A 19,544-nucleotide genomic window follows, 5' to 3' on the forward strand; every position below is an offset into this window, starting at 1 on the left:
CTCAAATGTTCCCCTGTGTATCACATGAGTCACGACTTCTAAGCCCTGTTGCTGTTTTCCATTTGGGACCATTCAACAAATTCAAACTTTTCTCACAAGCACACAAGATGGGAAGATTAGACGCTGTTTAAGTGTTGCACTGCTGTTGTACTGACTCCAGCTTCAGCACTGTGCCAGTATATAGAATCTGACAAATCGTTATCATTCAACTGTTTCCAGATTGTTCAGCAACTGAAAGATCCCTGGATACTGACATACTGTAGGGATATGTAAAGTTTAAACAACATTACTGAGTTGTTAGCATTCAGCAACTCTTCTTCAGACATTACAGTTTGATATTCAAACTTGTCTAAGTCAGGTATGATTATGCCTCGCAGTTTTTCTCTTCCTTCTATCCATTCTAACCTATTTTCCACACAATTTTCCTGATTCTGAAAGGAGGAAAAATGACTCAAACAAAAAACATTCCTGAAGACTGTGGTCCTCAAATCTTTAGTTAACTTTTTTCGGATATGAAGTATTCGTTAAACTCACCAGAGAATGCTGGTCGTAGGCTAAGTGGTCAATGGACGTGGAGCTTCCGCGGCGAGAATCTGCATGACCGAGTCCTGCCTCAGAGAAGCCTAGTCCCACCTCCCCATACTGAGGCACCCCCACGAGGTCATCTCCAAGGATGGAGTCAGGTCCCAGAGAGCCTTTAGGAGTGGGCATGGGCGTGGCTGCTGTGCGCATGATTATGGGAGGAGCCATTGTGCCGCGCGGGTCAACATGACCGTTGGCTGTCATGATCAGAGAGTACATTTTGAGCTCTGTTGACGAGGAGGAGAAATAAAGACAATATTGACATCTTCATTTAGTCACTCAATGATTTTGCAGTTTGAACTACGTAAGTCCATTTTACAATCAGAACAGGAAAACAACATATTTAATAATTGATCAGCAGCTGTTAGATAGCAGCCGATGTAAGCAATCACATTGTGTTTGTTAACCTAACAAGTTCCAAAAGGAATTAAAAAATGCCTAGCTGATAATGAAGTTAGCGAGCCAACAGGGACATCAGCAAGATATTTCTTGTACGCTAATGAATTGTTTGTTGGTTTAAATATAAATAGCATAAATAAGACCACCAAACTGTTGAATATGACTGAATGTTTTCAGTGGTGTAACCTACCAGTGTCTCTGAGCTGTTCAACCTTCTCGTCCTCCTCAAAGTTGTCGGATTTCTTCTCATCATCTGACTCTGATCGATTAGCATCACCCTGCAAAACACACACACACACACGTCAGATATTTAGCATTTTCTAAACAGTTCATATAGATTAAAGGAGCTCATGGAATTGATTTTGTTTCAGAGCTTGTAGAGGATATTTTCCTGGTTGAGCTCCTTCGTTGACACACATAATAACGGGGTTTGATGAGAAAAAGATTGGTGACATGGAATGATCAGGGTGTGTGTTACAGGCTTATTGTAATCTTCTTTCTATCGTCTCCTTTAAAAGCAGCTGTGTCTGACATGTTTGACAGTTTTGGGATTGAGTGTCTGGACCTGTGGTCTTCAGATGGCTCTATTGGAAGATAATTACCAGCAAGAAAATACCCCGATACATCCACACACATTAACATCTAATACATGGCAGCATTCACTCTAATTTGACAGACAGGCTAGCATGTAGCTGTTTACCAGGAGGCTTAAGTCCTGCCTCATCTCCACCTTTTTGCCTGTTTCTAGATTGATCCAAAGTAAGGCGGAATTTGTATTTCCAATATGGAGGCCTCCAATCGTTAGAGGCTTTATATGTGATTTTTCACACTTAAATATAATAGAAATCAAATATCTCCTCTGAAAATAACTCTGTGAGTCATGACTGTCTACAATGGGTGTAACACCCGAGTCCCACTGTCTGTGATGCTTTCCGAGTTTTCCCGAGTCCTATCTTCAGTTTGTTTACATCGCCAGGACAGCGGCTGACTCCTCCCCTCGCGTATAAAAGTTGTTTAATTGAGGGACTAGAGAAAAGAAGAATAACATACTGTACTCACTGCTTAACTGTGTTTCTAGATCACGCTCATTTCGGGTAAATTTACATGCAGTGTGAAGATACGAGCATAATAAAGATCGCTAGCATTAGCATGCTAACACAACAATGCAGCGCGAGTTGTTTTGGTTTCATGCTGGTGCTCAAGGGCGACATCTGCTGGATCAAAACATCGCATATAAAGCCTTTAAGCTTTAGACCACCTTTTTTTTTTAGAAAGCAATGAGTGATGTCACTGAGCCTACATCCATGTTTTACACAGTCTATGAAAAACATCTACAAGTCTGGAGAGCAAAGATGGACCATGTCCCTAAGATTCAAGTAGAGTTTATCCTAAAAAAAAACTATTTTTCTCACCTCAGCCTGAAAGCCCTCAACCAAGATGGCCACTAGCAAGTTGAAGAGCACATAGTTCCCAAATGTCATGAGAGCAACAAAGTAAAGAGCAGCCCATGGAGAGGTGGAGGCCATGCCGTTATACAACACCACATTCCAGTCCTCCTGGGTAAGAATCTGCAGATTGAACGAAACACAGACAGGGAGTTAGGCATAAATAAGGAAGCGGTGAAGGGGGAAGAGATGGATGGAGGCAAAAATAGACACAGGCAGAGGTAATGTCAGGTTTAGAGATGCATTATTTCAAAACAAGAAAAACAGATTTCTAGTTCAACAGTGTCAGTGCACGTTATAAACAGAAGGAAAATGTTCTCAGATCAAAGGGGAAGAAGTTAAAGATAGAGAGAAGCAATGAATCAAGCCTTATTGCTCACAATATTAGCCTTTACAGCTCTTATGGGTTCTACACGCTCTAAAACCCCAGAATTATGCTACTTTATTGCTATTGTGCTGCAATACTTCAACTGCACATGGGATTAGTGTAAGTGTGTGTGGGTGTGTGTGTGTGTGCCTGTGTGCCTGTGTGTGTGTGCCTGTGTTTAAATCAATGTGAATGATGAAAGCGTTTAAAAGTAGGACGCTGTTCATGATGCAGCATGAAAGAACACTCCTTCTCTGCCCACTCAGAGAGCGCTGTAGCAGAAAGGCAATCCACCCTGCTGTCTGTGTGCATGTGGATATGCAAGTACACAGACACACAAACACACACACACACACACAAAGACAAAAGTGAGATCTTTAAACTGCCTTCTTCTGTGTTCTACCTTTCTGCTGACGCATCTGATACAGAAAAAGAGGACAATCTTTCTGGAGCGATGAACAATATCTCCACACAGGGGGAGGGCACAAAATAAAAACAGTGGTGGCAGAGTGTGTGCATAAGCTTAATTCTTCATTTCACAGCATTTGACTTATGGGCTGGCTACATTCAGCTTGGTTTTGATTTGGGATTGCCAAGTAACAATCTTAGAAGCAGGGGTGTGTCCAGAGGGCGGCCTGGCGGATGGCATAGCCCCCTCTTGGATATCTGATTGGCCAACCCCAAGTGCCCGCCCATCACCACCCAGAGTGCCTTATGGATGCAACAGGCTGGCATTTGAGTAACTGCTTTAAAAAGGGTGTCGAATTTCCCGTACAGTACATTACATTCAGTTTTTTTTCAAGATGTTGGATGTGTGACTGGCAGCTAACAACCTAGCCATATGTATCTAACTAGACTGTAGAAGGTGTATCCAAATACGGGGGTAAACCTCATGCGTAGATTTTTTTTTTGTTAAAAATCTACAATACATTACAAGTTTCATTAAAATTTAAAAGATCAATCAACAGTAAAAACAAAAACAAAAAAAAACTCTTAATTCAAATACACCCAATGAAAATTTTACCCTAAGCCAGTTGAGCAGAGTGAACTTCTGCGGCTGCTCAACTATTGTCTTTCTTCACCTTATATACAAAGATATATATCGGGGAAATTCCATTTTATGTAGCATGTTCAACAACAAATACACACACATGCACAAACAGGATCCTTCTATTCAATGTGCAATAACTTGTAATGCTTATTAAGCTCTATAATGTGCAGTTATATCTAAAAAAGAACATAAAACAGGTCAAACTGCTCTGAATGCACTTTACTTTTTCTCTCCTTTAATATTATAAGTGTGTATGTGTGTGATTCAATACATGTGGTCTTGTAGTGAATGTTTCCTATGTACGAGAAGATAACAGAAACTTTTATTCGATTCTAGTTTGAGCGAACAAAATATGACAAAAGAATTGGAGACAAACTGTAAATTCCAGGCAGGCGACCCTTAAACGCAGAGGCACAGCGTTCAGAGACAATAATAAAAAATAAAAAAACGGACCTGGAACACGGTGACGATGGCCCAGAGCAGAGTGTCAAAGTTCTTGCGGTCAGGGATGGTGTCTCCGTTCTCTGTCCTCAGACTAAATTTACACCCGAACAGATGCATCCCCAATATGCTGCAGGAAGCAAGAACACACAGACACCATCAGTTGAATGTGCACGTCTTGACTCATCATCTCGTCACCATTGGAAGGGAATGGTGGTGTTTTGGGATTGTACGCATACCTGAAGGTGAAGATGAAAAGCATCAGCAGCATGCAGAATGTGGCCACGTTGTCCATAGTCTTCATCAGCACCACCAGCTGTCTCCTCAGGGCCGGCAGGAAGCGAACCAGCTTCAGAACCCGCAGCAGACGAAACGTTCGCAGGACGGACAACCCTCCATCTGCTTGACCGATGATCTCCCACACACTGGGAACCGCAAACAACCAATTTCCATTCAAATTTAAAAGTCTGAATTTGCTCCACCTCTGTTAAGTGTAGTGTAACTTTTATTGGGTTTTGCGATTCAGTTGTAGTAATTAAGAGAAATTAAAATGGTTATTCAACTCATGCAGCATAATCAGCACACCACACATTTAAAATAATCTCCCGATTCAATATGTTTTTTTATCACACTGACTGACAGCCATGCAGCAAATCTCAGCCTCTGACTGGATGGAGAATCGGCTGCTGCAGCTGGTGAAGCTGCTCCTGTGTGATCCATCATGAGTGTGTCAATCTGAACTATTGTAAAAGATAGATGCTGCAGCAGTGAACCTGACAGTGGAAACCCATTAACTGACAAGCTGAAGAACTTATAGGAACAGAGGGTGGCTCTTCCAAATCCAAGATCAGCAGTTGTCCGGTTGAAATCTGTGTTGATGTGAATTAAATAGATGGATTTAGATTACCTTATTATAACAATGATGCTGTCGAATATGTTGTACGGGTTCCTGATGTACCCAAACAAGCCAAAAGCGAGCAGCATGAAGCCCATCTCCAGAACAAACATGCTGGTGAAGACGATGTTGCTGATCTCCAACACATCTGTTAGCTCCTCAGGCTGGAGGGAAGAGAGAAAGGGAGATACAGCGAGAAAAAGAAGAAGAAGAAAGAGATGAAGAAGCACAAAGAAGGAAAGAAAAAAAGGAAGTGGAGGGGGGGGAAAGGGAGTAAGTTAATATTTCCACTCTGTTGCCCCAGGGTTGTAAAAATCCCTTCAGTCTTAGTGCCCTGAGCTGAGACATTATAAATCAAGTTCAGAGCTGCAGTCAGGCCCAATCAATCAAATGGGAACAACAGCAGTGATCCATCAGAGCAGATCCCCTCCACTTACCTCACAGTACAGCCAGTGATCCAGCACGCTGTAACTGAGGGGGCCTCTCATAAAGAATCTAGCTGAGTCGTTTATGGAGAGCGCAGCACTTTTGTGCTCTGGTAAATGTATTACGGCCCCACATCCTTTAACTGCGTCTTACAGAAGCTAGAGCTTTAGACCACCTATGGCTTAGAGATCTGCCCTATAATCATGACAAAATAACTTGATGAACTCCAACTCTCATAATTTAATTTTTAAAGACATGCTTTTATCACAGGGCTTTTATTTATAACCAATAAAGTTTCTAATCTCTTGCCAGTTTACCTCATAAAACCGTGGGATGATCCGTCAGGGTTTCTTTCACAATTTATCCAATCTTTTGTCATCATAGTTTCACTCTGGACTAATAAACACACTGACAAGATCAACATAAAAAAGCATTGAAGTGCTGCTGCTGCTAACAGCATGTCCAGGGTTATTCAGCATGCAGCTCCCCCCCCCCTTTCTGCAGGAACACCCAGTGTTACATGAGATGCATATAAATACGTATGATCAAGCTGGAATCAAATGATGATCGTAAAAGTTGATGTGATGATTCTAAACCCCCGTTAATTTGTTATTCTATGTGAGAATAAAATCATGCATATTTATGGTAGAGGATATTCAAGCAGCTGATGCCTCTTCTTAATTACAGCTGGGGATCATGGTCACAGATAGAGGGCGCCAGACTACACAACACTCCTCCCCTCTTTTCACTCCACCTTATCACAGGGAAGTGGTGAACTTTTGACTTTCTTTTTTGGAAGCGGAAGTAGCGGATGAAGCAACAGAGTCTGGATACAACACTATGCGTAGATTCAATTCAATTCAATGTATGTGGAGTATACCTGTGGTGTAGTGCATGACTGTGCAACAGCTTTCTTTTTGTTGTTGTATTTTTGCGATTTCATGCTGATGAGCTGTTGAGTTAATTAGGACACTCAAACCAAAGCAGGAACGCCTGTGCAAAAATAATGACAATGCACGAGGGACTGGAGTGAAACCTTTGAATGTTCTGCATGGTGGAAGGAAAATAATACCATGTAAAAAAAAAAAAAAAAAAGAGCTGGAGAGACGGTAGAGAGACTGGCTGTCTGCAGACGCACAGCAGCAAATTAAAACTTGAAAGCGTTTCAACAAAGCTTTTAAAGAGCTCTCCGCCATATTCAATGTCGAGCAGATACAATACTAGACTCACATATGTTGACATTAAAACAGGGCTCGAGTGGCTCTTTCATTACCTTTATGGCCCATTGTCTTCTCTGCACAGGAATGAAACAGTATACTGCAGATTTCCGGGGCAATTATTTCTTACACAGTAGATTTTACAGCTCTCTGGATTACAAATGTACCTTGACTTCCTGCTTCACACGGTGCTTAATAGGAAGGTTATACACTGATCAGCCATAACAGTTTGTCTTGCTGCCTAGTACTGTGTAGGTGCTGACAGGTAATGGACTTCCTAGACCTCTGAAGGTGTGCTGGCAAAATGGAACAAGCAGCAAGTCCTTAAAGTTGTGAGGTGTCTTCTAGCACATCCAACAGATGTTGGATTGGATTCAGACTGGCGAACACCGTAAAACTGGTTGTCATGGTTCTCCAGAGCACCTTCTTCAATTGCTCCGCGGTCCAAGTCTGATACTCACTTGCCCATCGTTGGCGCCCCTGGCTGCCCGTGACCCTGTTGTTAGTTTACTGGTTTTCCCTCCTTGGACCACTTTTGGTAGGTACTGACCACTGCAGACTGGAAACACTCTCCAGAGTTGGAGGTGCTCTGATCCAGTCGTCTTGCCATCACAATCTGACCCCTGTGACTCAACTGTGGCGATTCTAGAATATGTTGGGTCCCGAGGCAAAAAATGATTGGGGGCGCTCTTTATTATTATTTTCCTGTTTCTTTTTTCTCTCCCATACAGATAATTCCTCTTCATTTTCCTTCAGTAACTTTCATTGACAAACTTTGGTTTTCATAACAATAATGCATGGGACAACTAGCAGGGAGTAAAGAGTAAGCCCTATCAGGCCCCCTTAGGGAGGTTTTCTACTGTCATTGCAAAATGTGCACATTTTGAGGCACTGCAGTGATTTAAGGTTTGTCGACCCTTGGGGGCCCCAAACAGTTACCTGCGCCTCTGCTTCTCAAAGCTGCTCACATCCTTGCACACCATTTTTCTTGCTTCCAACACATCTACTTCAAGTGCAAAGATGTTGCCTTGCTGCTTAACATATCGCCCCAACTTACAGGTGCAGCCATAAAGACATGATCAGTGATATTCACTTCACTTGTCAATGGTCATAACATTATGACTGATCAGTGTATATAACCATAAAATGTACTGGAAAAAAGAAATATATGAGCTTGCATGGACTCGATAATAATTCAGAAATGTTTTTTTCTGGTTCTTTATTTGGATATTTGACGGAGAACTATAGGAACTCTACAGGCTGAATTTGGGTTCCTGTTCTGGCTCATGGCCAAGATGGAGAGCAAGGTGGGTGGACGGACACAAAAGATCAGAAACTGCTAAAAGTGTAACGGTCAGCCAGTGATTGAATAAATGTAGGTGGGGAGACTCTTGCCTCTATTAATAAATCCCATCATGGTGTCCTTGTGGTTTCAGCTACATCCCTTGCTGCACTTCATTTTACCGTAGCAGTTGTAGATTGCGCTGATCATTAGTAACAGAGTGGTTCGGCAACTGTCAGAGGCTCTTAACTACACGTCAATATATTTCAATTATTCTACTACTCTTTAAAATGAGCGTCCTGAAGTATTGCTTTAGATGTCACTTCCCACTCCCATCATGATGCTCGTCGGAGCAGGTGATCAATCAGAATTAAACACACTGCCAGCGCCCGTATGAAGACATTTAAAATGTAAAGGTGCTTGTAATTGAACACCGCTCTGCATATAACCTTCTTCTAAAGAATACGACAAACAGCAGTGCTATATTTCCCCCCACAATTACATGTGTGCCTTTTAGTACTAAAGAAAACAAAAAGATCTGTTGACTTTGCAGCAGAATTTGAATTATTTCTTGAATACAATCCGTGATCCTGTTAAACTTCTCTCTGGTTTTAAACTGACTTGTATGTTACGCAATGATAATCACGACCGGAGCAAAATTAACTTGTAAAAGAGAATAGTCTCTGATTTTGTTGATGCATTTGTGTCTGCTTTTTTCCAACTGTTGTTATTATTTTGGACTTTTATATGTTTTTTGTAATTCGCATTGTTTCTGTATTTGCAGCCTGTTTCTTCAGAAGAGAATCTTTGGGCTGTTGCAGAGCTTTCACCTCTGTTGGCCACTGTACAGATCAGTCTGAATAAGGCTGAGAACAGCACCAATCATCCCTCTCTCTTCCTCTTTCTACACGTACACACTACACGACACCTCCTACACACACACACACACACACCCCTTAACACACACATACACACTTGTCATAAGTTTGGCTAGGTGTCATGTAAGGGGGCTGAGTGGAGTAGGAACTCTTACATAACCCTTCAATGTGTAAGTGTGTGTGTGTGTTAAGGGGTGTGTGTGTGTGTGAGTGTGTGTGTGTGTGTGTGTGTTAAGGGGTGTGTGTGTGTGTGAGTGTGTGTGTGTGTGTGTGTGTGTGTGTGTTTGTGTTATTGGCCCAATAAGGCCATGACTCTCCCAGTCGCTTCTTATGTTTATACCACACAGAGAGAAACACACTCATACACATCCCCATGAGAGAAAGAATTAGGAAGGAGAAGAGGAAGCAGGGAAGGGCCCGTGTGCATGCCTGAGAATCTTCTCACTGGGTTTTCATCCATTTGCTGGTCTGATGACCAATGAAAAGGATGTCTCCGTGTGTGTGCATATATAAGATATTTTCTTAGGAGCAAAAACTCTGGAAATGAATATGCAACCACACATATTTCACTTTCAGAGTGTGGGGCAGTGGATGGAGAGAGAAAGGATGATGCTTCACTGATGTTGGACACGCAGGGTAAACTAGAAATATAATCCCACAGTGTGTGTGTGTGACAGGTCTTGTTTGCATCGGTGTGTATTTCTGTGTGTGAAATAAGCTTGCTAGCCATTCCCTCGCTTGCTAATCCTCCCCTCGCTTACTTCCTTTCTCAACCTCCATCCACCCCGCATCATCCCCCCACTGTCCTCTCCTATAGGCCCCATTTACTGTACACCTGATATCGATTTGTGTCCTGAGTGAACGGATTACCAGGAGACAACCTTAAAAGACCCTGTGAGGAGTTTGTAAATGGTTTTGAACCAGTCTGGGATTGATAGTGATGCCTCTATGTGACTTACAAAAGCGAACAAGACCATCAACATCATGACTGACTATTTCTTGATTGTAAGTTTTAGTGTCTGTTACTGTTGCCAATGGGAAGATGTCAGACAATAAGATTCATAGCATCAAGAACAAAAAGGTCTTTTTGAACATTTTCATCAGCAAATATTCACATTGAGTGATACATTTGGCTGTTAAAGAAAGCAAGATGAAACCACTACCTACGCATGTGTAGGAGAAGATTAGCAATGAGATGGCATACTGCTTTGTCCACAGGGGGGCGCCAGCATTGACACAAACTGAAAGTTTCGTACAGGGGTCAACGAGCCAAAGATGCATTAAGGACACGTTGAAATCCCATCAGTCAGACCACATTCAGGGAAATGTTTGTCCACATAAGTTAGCAATGCGTACAAAATGTGTCCTGGACCTCATTAAGGGGCGGCCTGTTTCATGTAGCTTGATAAAATCTTACTTTTCTTTGTTCCTAAAATGTATCTTTAAGTCATTCCCATGTACATTTACAAACAAAGTTATGCATTAGAGCCAAACTTGTTTAAAATACAGCATTTGTTTCCTTATGAAGGTCACTCATTGCCCTTTAAGTTTGGAAATTATTGATCTGAGCTGTTCAGGACTTTTATTCACCTGACACGTCGTTAATCTCACCTGCTCGTGGTACTCAATCCCCATGCTGAGAGTATTGACGAGAATGGCGATCATGATCCCTCGGTTGAAGTATTTACTCTCCACTATCCTCTTCAGTTTATCCCTGAAGCTGACCCAGGCCCGCACGACTGCGTGTCTGTACTCGTAGACCCCCCGCCGTCTGCTACGACCTCGGCCGCCTCTCAGATCACCACCCTAGAGACAAAAAAAGCGATAGCTGTTTAAACATCTTCCAGTTCGGACAGAGCTTATCAAATCTGATTGGCTAAGAGGCGTTCCATGAGTGCTGATATAGATGACAACAGCACTGGGACTTTTAGCTTTTTGTGTAAACACCATTAATTAAAGTGACAGCTTTGTATAGATTGATCAAGCTACCTGTTTCTTAGAAGTAAAGAGGAAACCAATGCAACTGTGAACTTCAGCAAGTGAGATACAAATTGTTTGGGTTGCTTGGCAACAGCTCAGTTCCACTCAAGTTGTAAATGTATTTGCATTTGCAGAAACAATGAATGAATGATTAAAGAACAAAACAACACTTTGATTTTCTAAGCTGTATTAAGAGTTGTTGTATACAATCAGTATTCAACACAAAGATGTGCTGTTATACTGAATATCAGCACAGTGTTCATTTTCTACAGCACTACCTCTAGTGTGATATTGACCAATTAAATAAGTCACAAAGGTTGCAAAGACTGGTTAAAATGTTGATGCATTCGTTCTTTTATGTAGTTTTATGAAATATACAAAACAATCAGTATGAAAACTGATGTCAGTTTTGTCTCAAAGGACATATCAGTGTGTTTCTGGCTGATGTATGATCAGAACACTTTTCCCAGTTCTGAGTTCTTTTTTTATTAGATCATCATCACCACTTCTCCACAACCTTCACCCTCATCATCCTTCACGCAACACTCGCACGTTCCGACCTGGGGGAAGTCATGCAGTCCATCAGCCTCTCCTCTGCCTCCCTCCAGGTCTCCCAGTTCCAGCTCCAAGGTCTCCAGGCTGCGAGCACACAGAGGGCAGCTCAGCAGCTCCAGGAGCAGAGGGCTGGGCACCACGCCTGCCAGCTGGTACAGAAGCCTCTGGCGTCCTAACGGGGGGGGGGGGGGGGAGAGATGAGTGGAGACATTGAGAGATTGCAAAGAGGGGTTTTATAGCTGACCTTGTCTGCTTCTGTTGTCTCTGAATCTTCACACTGCAAGATTGACATGAAGGAACCAAACTTTCACCAGCATTTCACCAGGTGCACTGTCATTTATTGAACATTGGAAATGGTTTTCTTAGGCAGCAAATTATCTGATATGTTTAACCTAAAACATCTAGGAAATGTAGAAGTGTTTTAATTGATTTTCTGAAAAGCAACTCCTGCTATGAGTGCCAGGCAGTTGAAGGTGACACAGAATGGTGTATAATCAATTTTTATCAACTTCTTTTTCCTCTCATTTCAAATACACCGCAGACATTCTGACCACAACAATGACCTCTCATGCTGTGCTTTCAGATTCCATACATCTGTTACATGCAGCTCTCTCTGTTCCTCTCTCTACATGCTGCACCCCTGTTCACTGTCTCCTTGATTGTCCCTCCTCCTTCACCTGCCGCACACCTGAGTGCAGTCTGTGCTCAGACTGGAGGAGGGGTATTTAGAGGAGCCATGTAGGAGAGACAGGGGCACACACACTCAGGGCAGCAACGTGGTGAGAAGCTTTTCTTCCCTATAAACTTTTTCCCTATCTAGGTTTCTATTTATCCCTAGGCACCTCAAGATTACTAGAGATCACTGGTAGTCCTATTTTCGTTTCATCTTCTCTTCCAAGGTAGTTAAAATCTGTGGGGCGTCCTTATATGTTTTCAGCTTCCATGTTGATTTAATTATTTTTGGTTAAGGAGAATACAGCTAAATTCAGTGAAAAGAGAAAAACAAAGAGCTGAACACAAAGTCAAAGTTATAAGAAGTTATAGAATATCACCGCCAAATATGCTGTACATGTCCTTGTCTATTTACTAAATGTGCTTTGATTCCAGCTCTCGGAAGGTTGTTGAAGTTCTCACAAATTCCTTCAAAGGGCAAAACATTTGTCTGAGAAAAAGCTTGTTAGAATTCATCCTAACCCCCCATTACCTCATATTCCATTAGGATGGATTTGATTACGTTTAGACTCAAATTTGATTTGAGAGCCGCAGACTGGAAACCAAGTCTCAAGAACATTAAAACTGGGTCATCTGCCAAAGCTGAGAGCAAACATTTGGAAAGTGAACTTCGAGAAAGTGTCTGGAGATAACATTTATTCATTAAGATTTTCAGCTTACAATCAACTTCAAACAACTGCCTGATATTTGCAGAGCCATCACAAAGGTCACGCCCAGGATGGGACCCTCAAATGCTGCTGTGTGGTCTTTAATGGGGGTCATAAAAATATTGGTAATCTGATACATTTGTCATGTTTCATGGCTAAAGAGAAAGCCTGCAAGAGAAACTGCAAAAACAACAAGTCTGAGGGGATAACAGATATATTTAAAAATTTAACTAACAATTCACAACCTATTATCGACTGTCAGACAACAGCTAACGTTAGCATCTAGCCACTTACTCGATTATTTTAGGGTTACTGTTAAAAAGAAAAGGCTGAAAGCTAATATTACCATCAAGCATGCAGGAAAGGCTTCCATTTAGCTAATGTTAGCATTCAACCAATTGGGAAACTTTATCTTAAACACTGTGCTAATTTACAAGCTAATAATAGCATTTGATAGTTTTACACAATAGGCTACCTATTCAAAGCTAACTTGATGTTAGCTAGGATGTGGTTAACGTTTCCACTTCCTATGTATTATAACATTGTAATAGTTTAACACAATACTTGTGAAAAATGTTAGCTAGGAAGTGAACATAAGTGGCTGTCTAGTGCGCGCATATGGTTTTCAAAACATCTATTTATGGCCTGATGTCACGCTGGATTTTGACCATGAATTGTCTTTAAGTAGCTTTTTAATAAAGAACATTGTTTTAAGTTCAACAACCTACAACCTGGAACACAGCTGTGCAACATTTTAGACGCATTAAGCGTTTGCCCTGGTTATGACATAAGAGGAAAATGGCCGCCGTGTAATTATGCTGATTAAGCAGATTGAAATGTGCGATGCTCTTCACATATTAATAGTTAAGTGAAGTTTTACAGTCACAGCATCAACATAATAACAGTTAGCAGGTCACAGACGTGTTGGCTGTTTAACATGTCAAACACAGCAGTGGTGTTTTTAAAGCTCTCTCTTTGGGCTCTGTCGTTTTCTGTATTCATCACGTGTCAACAATGTACCGCCTCACTCCGACAAGAAACTATTTCACGGGCGCTTAATTATGTTTAGAGTGTTGGCTGCTGTAAGCGTGTAACGTGTTTGGAGAGTCTGCGTTCGCTTTATTAGCAGTCTCTAATCATTAAGACAGAACAGACAAGTCTATCTTACTGCTGTTGCAGATTTACTTATTTGAATTTATGTCTTTCCTCTGTCCTCTCTGCCTCATATTATCCCCACAGCTTACCCTCCTTTTCCCCTTTCTTTTCTCGATATCGATCTCACTTACTTTAATCTCTCAGTCTGCCTCTCCTACTGAAGGTCGGAATCTATGCCTCTCCTATAAACTCAATTTTTTTCACTCATTGTTCACATAATTCATTCTTCAATTGTACTCTTGTGGGTTTTTTGTTTTGTTTCACTTTCTACAGCCTCCTTTTTTCTCTCTTTCTGATATCCCTCACACAGCGAGTTGATTCCTACAATCCTCCCCTTTATCCACCTCTTTCCTCTGACGACTGCAACACTTGAGACATGGATTTCCTGTCAGGACTCTTTAAGTGCTGCTTTAGACACACACATCAGCACAAACACACACACACCCACACTCACACACACACACAAACAGTTAGCCAGTGGCTACTTCTAGTCAAACCTGGGCAGAGGGCAGAGCTTTTTTGCTCAAAGAAAGGGCAAGAATTAGGGAAACGAAAGGAAACTTGATGACTAAAACATAAGGTGAAATCCAGGTCAGCATGGTACAAATGTGAGGAGGTATTAAAGGACTGAAAGTTCATTAAAAATACAACAGAGACACACTTGCAAAAACTTTAAAAAAGGAAAAAAACGAGAGTTCTGGAAAGAAGATTAACAGGATTAGTACACCTTAAAGAAGACAGTATGTGTGATGGCTTTTTTTTTGGATTATTATATGACTCGGGTTGTCACAGAGTTTAGGTGATTTTTTCTGTTTTAAGCTGATTTAGACTCAACTCTGAAGCACCAGTGGGGATTTTCATGGTAGGGAAAAAGTTTGTCTAACAGTAAACTCAACAAGGTCCTTTCAGAAACGTACAGGTGATATATCAGCTTCTTTGTGTGTGTGTGTGTGTGTGTGTGTGTGTGTGTGTGTGTGTGTGTGTGTGTGTGTGTCATCTTACTGTGCTGTCCCATGAGCTGGTAGAGTTTGTTCAGTGTCTCCGTGTGTTCAGACGTCGGGTGGTTTAGCGGGTGCTGCTCCGGACACTGCCCACACTGCTGGGAGTGGGGGGGCGGAGTTTTGCTGCTGTAGCTGCACACAAACGACGGCAGGATGGTCGGGTAGTTCATTCCCCCGTTCAACCGCCCCAGCAACGAGCCCATGCGCTGGGTGACGCCCGACGGCTGTCCACCGTTATTCGTGCTTCCTCTCCGGACAGGAAGTGGCTTCATCTCCAGTTCTTCCTCCGCTCCCTCTGTGTGCTCTGCGGGCTCTACCGTGATGCTGTGCTGCCCCCCGTTGCTGAGGCGACAGTGCTGGTGCTGATGGTGCTGCAAAAGGTTGTGGATCGGTCTTAGCCACAGAGCGCTACCGGGGCCAGAGCCTCCGCAGCCCCTGCTAGAACCCCCGCCGTTACTCCCTCCACCGCTGCCATTTGGATTCACCTTTTTACGCCTCTTACTGGTGAAAAAGATGAGAACACTTCAGCATGGAAAGGTCTGTATAACGCGGAAGGATTTATTCTTCATGTGTGTGAATACATTTCTTGGGATTTGCCCGGCATATTGACAAAATCACTAAAATCTCAAAACTAAACCAGTTTAACTTGCTGGGAAAATGGCTAAATTCCCATATCATCATGGTTTCTTATCCTCTGACAATGAAAAAACAAAAAGTCCACGGCTCACCTGTGCCATCCAGAGTATATCCTCTGCAACCTGCGTGTTAGCTTGCGGTAAAGGTGACTGATGTAGCGTAGCATCTCCTCATAGCACGAGCCTGGCTCACTGTAGCTGGCGAGCGTGGAGTCGTTGGACATGTAGCGAGCTCGCTGCTCCCTCATCAGAGCGTTCTCTCTTTGCTTCGTCTCAGAGAACTGGGTGGCGATGACCACGAGGCACAAGTTGATCATGAAGAAAGAGCCCACCTGGTCGAGGATTTCAGAGAACAACGCAGATTAACAAACGTGGATGCTGGAGCTTTTTACCGTCTGGTGGAGGATATCAAACCAATGAAATCTCAACTCATCTGTGCATACCTCAATCAGAAGTTATAATGCTGTTATGACTTAGGCTACGTGCAACATGTGCAATAAGGGTAGATTGCAATTTGTGAAATGTGTGATTAGTATCTGCTTCTCTGCTACACTTTTTCCATGTCAGTTAGGAAAGATTCCAGTTCGTCTTACTCTCTACTCAGGCTGTTTTTTTTTTTTTTTGGCTGGATTCTGGTCTGATATGTATTATTAAAGCATTCCTTAAAAATCCTGTAATGTAAATCTTGCTCTGATGAGGTGGCCTTGACAGAAAGTTTTTCATATCTCTAATGAAGTGTCTATTCAGAGTGCTAATACAGCGGCTAAAAAGTATCCGAGGAACTTCCGCGAGCACTCTCTCCACAGTTCCTCTGATACTCTCAGCTTTCTTAATTTCCGCCTCACTCATTTTCTCTCTGAATTTCTTTGTTTTTTCTTTTCAGCCGTTCCTCCGGTTCCATCTCTCCTAACTCCCCTCCTTCCATTTTTTGTTATTTTTTATTTGCCTGTCTCTCTCTCTCCCTCTGCATGCATAATAAGCATTTTTACATCAAACGACAGGCACGCAGGGGAGCTCAGACAGCATTTTAAGATAAAGCCAAAGCTAAGATCCTCAAAAAACCTCCACAACAGCGTGATAGGAGCAAAATTATACATGATATGAAGTCTGCGAGCTCAAACGGAGGGGAGATGCTCCGAGCAGACTTCAGTGGTTCTCTTGGAGAGGTTATTCTGGGTTTTTTAAACCCAAATGCACACACACAAAAGAATCTGTCAGGATGAAAATGTTACAAAAATGCATATTTATTGTGGACCATAATGCTACAGACTGTAAGAAGCTAAAAAGGAGCAGGATAAAAGAAATGCATGCTCCAGATAGCGCTGGTCGGTTATGTAGCAATCTTAATTTATGTATAAATGAGAACTGATCGGTGTGTAACGATACAGAAAGGAGTTTGAGGTTTAAATGTAACAGCATACCTACCTTATTTTTTTAAAACAGCACCGCAAAACTACACTATAAGTCGGTCAGTTTTATAAAAGGCCAAGTTAGATCTGTGCAAGATATTTTAGACCCGATTACAAGCTTAATTTTAAATTAATTTTGTTCGTATTTTTCACATTCAAATATCAGGACAGGTTGTTTCACCAAAGTGAAAATAAATAAAAGGGGTACTTACAATAATGAGCAGTATAAAATATATAAAATTGTAGAAGGAGTGAGCATCCATGACATAGTACATAATATCCACCCATCCTTCCAGTGTGATGACCTGGTGGCAGAAACAGAAAGACAGAAGGGGGAAACATTGTTATTATGACAGGGAGAGACAAATAACATCCCTTCCTGCTTGTTACTTTCACTGTAAAAGTATATGACACCCAAGAATACGCGTAAAAAACTGTGCAACCAGAGGCACACATAAACTCAAGGCACAGAGCAGTCAGATGTGACACATTTCCAATTCTGTTTTTAATGGCTGTTCCTCTAAAAAAGAGCCCGTGGTACTGGTGTCCCTCCTAGTCCTTATATGTTTGTTTGTGTGTGTGTGAGTGAGTGTATATGCCAGGGGACCGATGCAGCTCTTTCATGTAGCAGCTATGCTAATGAGCAGTCGAGATGCTGAGACCTGAAAGCGGAGGTTCAGCTCAGGCAAGCCGATGATCCGCTCACACCTCAATATTTACACCTCAGCTAGCAGAACACATTACAGCTTAAAGTGCCAGCGCACAGGCAATAATAGCGTGAGCAAACATACACCAAACAGGTGTCCAAACATAGATTGGACCAACAGAAAGCGTACGTACATGTGTTTTCATAAAGAATCATACACAAACGTATCTGAACACATCCCTCAGATGCTGTTACGCGCACATACATTCAGACACAGAGGCGGCTAATCCGCTCTCAGCTGGAATGCTCTCCTTGCACCGGATTAACACAAGAGGAGCTGATTCTCATTTCTGAGCCTGTAGAATGTAATTATTGGGCAAATTCACACAGTGGCCATTTTCCTCATATGTCAAGCTCTGGGTGGGAAGCTCAAATGCTGTTATGAGGTCAGACTGCTCTGCACCTGGTTGTAAGTTGAATACACGTTTGCACCTGCGATCAGAAACTGAACAGACAATTGTGAGTGCAATTCCAAAGGGACACCAGGCCACATTTAAAGTTTAAACAGCCTATTTGATTACCCATTGGCTCCTATGACACAAAGACATTCATCATTGCTACCATTTCATCAGGACAGTCAATGAACAGTTACATTTTCTTTTCTTGGTTGTATTTCATCAGGATGTGTTGCACTGTCCCAAGTCTTTTTATATGTTGTGTTTTTACCCAAATTTCCTTTACAGGAACAATAAAGGTCTGAAGTAAATTCAACACAGCTCAAATAAAGCTAATGATAGCATTTAGCCAGATCCTAGCTTAAGCAATGTTAGCTAGCTAGCAGCTGAGTGCTAACAACACCAACTGACAGTGTATACTGGTGAGAGTATACATGACATGTTAGCAGTCTATTGGTAGTTAGGTTTCTGCCTCTTTAAGGCAGGCTTTCCTTGCCACTGTAACTTTGGTTAATGTTTCATAGTGCTGTGCTCAAGGTGGAACCATGTTGGGTCTTTATGAATAATATAACAGAGTACGGTCTAGACCTTCTCTTTTTATAAAGTGTCTCGAGATAATATTTGTTATGAACTCCAAGCTCCCCCCAAATGTCCAAAGTCCTCACCCTATCTCTGAGGCTGAGCCCAGCCACCCTCTGGAGGAAACTCATGTATCCGCGATCCATCTCTTTCCGTCACTAACCATAGCTCATGATCATGGGTGAGGGTTGGAACAAAGATCATCCGGTAAATCGAATGCTTTGCCATCGAGTTCAGCTCCCTCTTCACCACGACGCCCGCTTTACTGCACAAATCTGCCTGTTCATCTCAAGGTCCATTTTACCCTCACAACAAGACCCAAAGAGATACTTCCACTCTTTCACTTGGGGCAAAGACTCACTACCCACCCGAAGTGAGCAATCCACTCTTTTCCAGAAAACAGCCATGGCCTCGGTTTTGAATGTGCTGACCCTCATCCCAGCCGCTTCGCAATTTAACAGCAAATAAGCTGAATATCATAGTCAAAGAAATGCTACACAAATAATCAATGTTGAAGACCTACGCTTGGAGCAGAAAGCAAGCTTACGTGCATGTGTGTACATGTGTTTTCATAAAGAATCATCATAGTCATAGTCAGAATTCATCTATTGCTTCCACATATTATTAAAACACGAAGGACAAACACCATCTAGCTACTGAGCAAACCAGAAGACTGCACCCATTGCTAATGTGGACAAGTATCTGCAACTTACTTCAACTCCAGGTACAGGTGGATAATAAAATACACACACACACGCTCTGCTTAC

The 19,544-nt window shown here is 42.1% G+C and overlaps 1 protein-coding gene across 2 annotated transcripts in view; it reads right to left on the reverse strand.

Annotated features, from left to right (window-relative positions):
• The window catches only part of cacna1ha (calcium channel, voltage-dependent, T type, alpha 1H subunit a), a 108,482-nt gene that overhangs the window by 27,344 nt on the left and 61,594 nt on the right, over window positions 1-19,544 (reverse strand). For both annotated transcript variants that reach the window (XM_065964262.1, XM_029280364.2), the window contains 11 exons: window positions 17,310-17,402; window positions 15,782-16,020; window positions 15,055-15,554; window positions 11,524-11,690; window positions 10,595-10,789; window positions 5,193-5,344; window positions 4,525-4,710; window positions 4,298-4,415; window positions 2,394-2,549; window positions 1,172-1,259; window positions 535-809 (listed from right to left, as the gene is read on the reverse strand). In XM_065964262.1, the coding sequence (XP_065820334.1) occupies window positions 535-809; window positions 1,172-1,259; window positions 2,394-2,549; window positions 4,298-4,415; window positions 4,525-4,710; window positions 5,193-5,344; window positions 10,595-10,789; window positions 11,524-11,690; window positions 15,055-15,554; window positions 15,782-16,020; window positions 17,310-17,402 (2,169 nt within the window). The remainder of the gene's footprint in view (window positions 1-534; window positions 810-1,171; window positions 1,260-2,393; window positions 2,550-4,297; window positions 4,416-4,524; window positions 4,711-5,192; window positions 5,345-10,594; window positions 10,790-11,523; window positions 11,691-15,054; window positions 15,555-15,781; window positions 16,021-17,309; window positions 17,403-19,544) is intronic.

Source organism: Labrus bergylta, chromosome 16, assembly GCF_963930695.1.
Source record: "Labrus bergylta chromosome 16, fLabBer1.1, whole genome shotgun sequence".
Classification (NCBI taxonomy): Eukaryota; Metazoa; Chordata; class Actinopteri; order Labriformes; family Labridae; genus Labrus; species Labrus bergylta.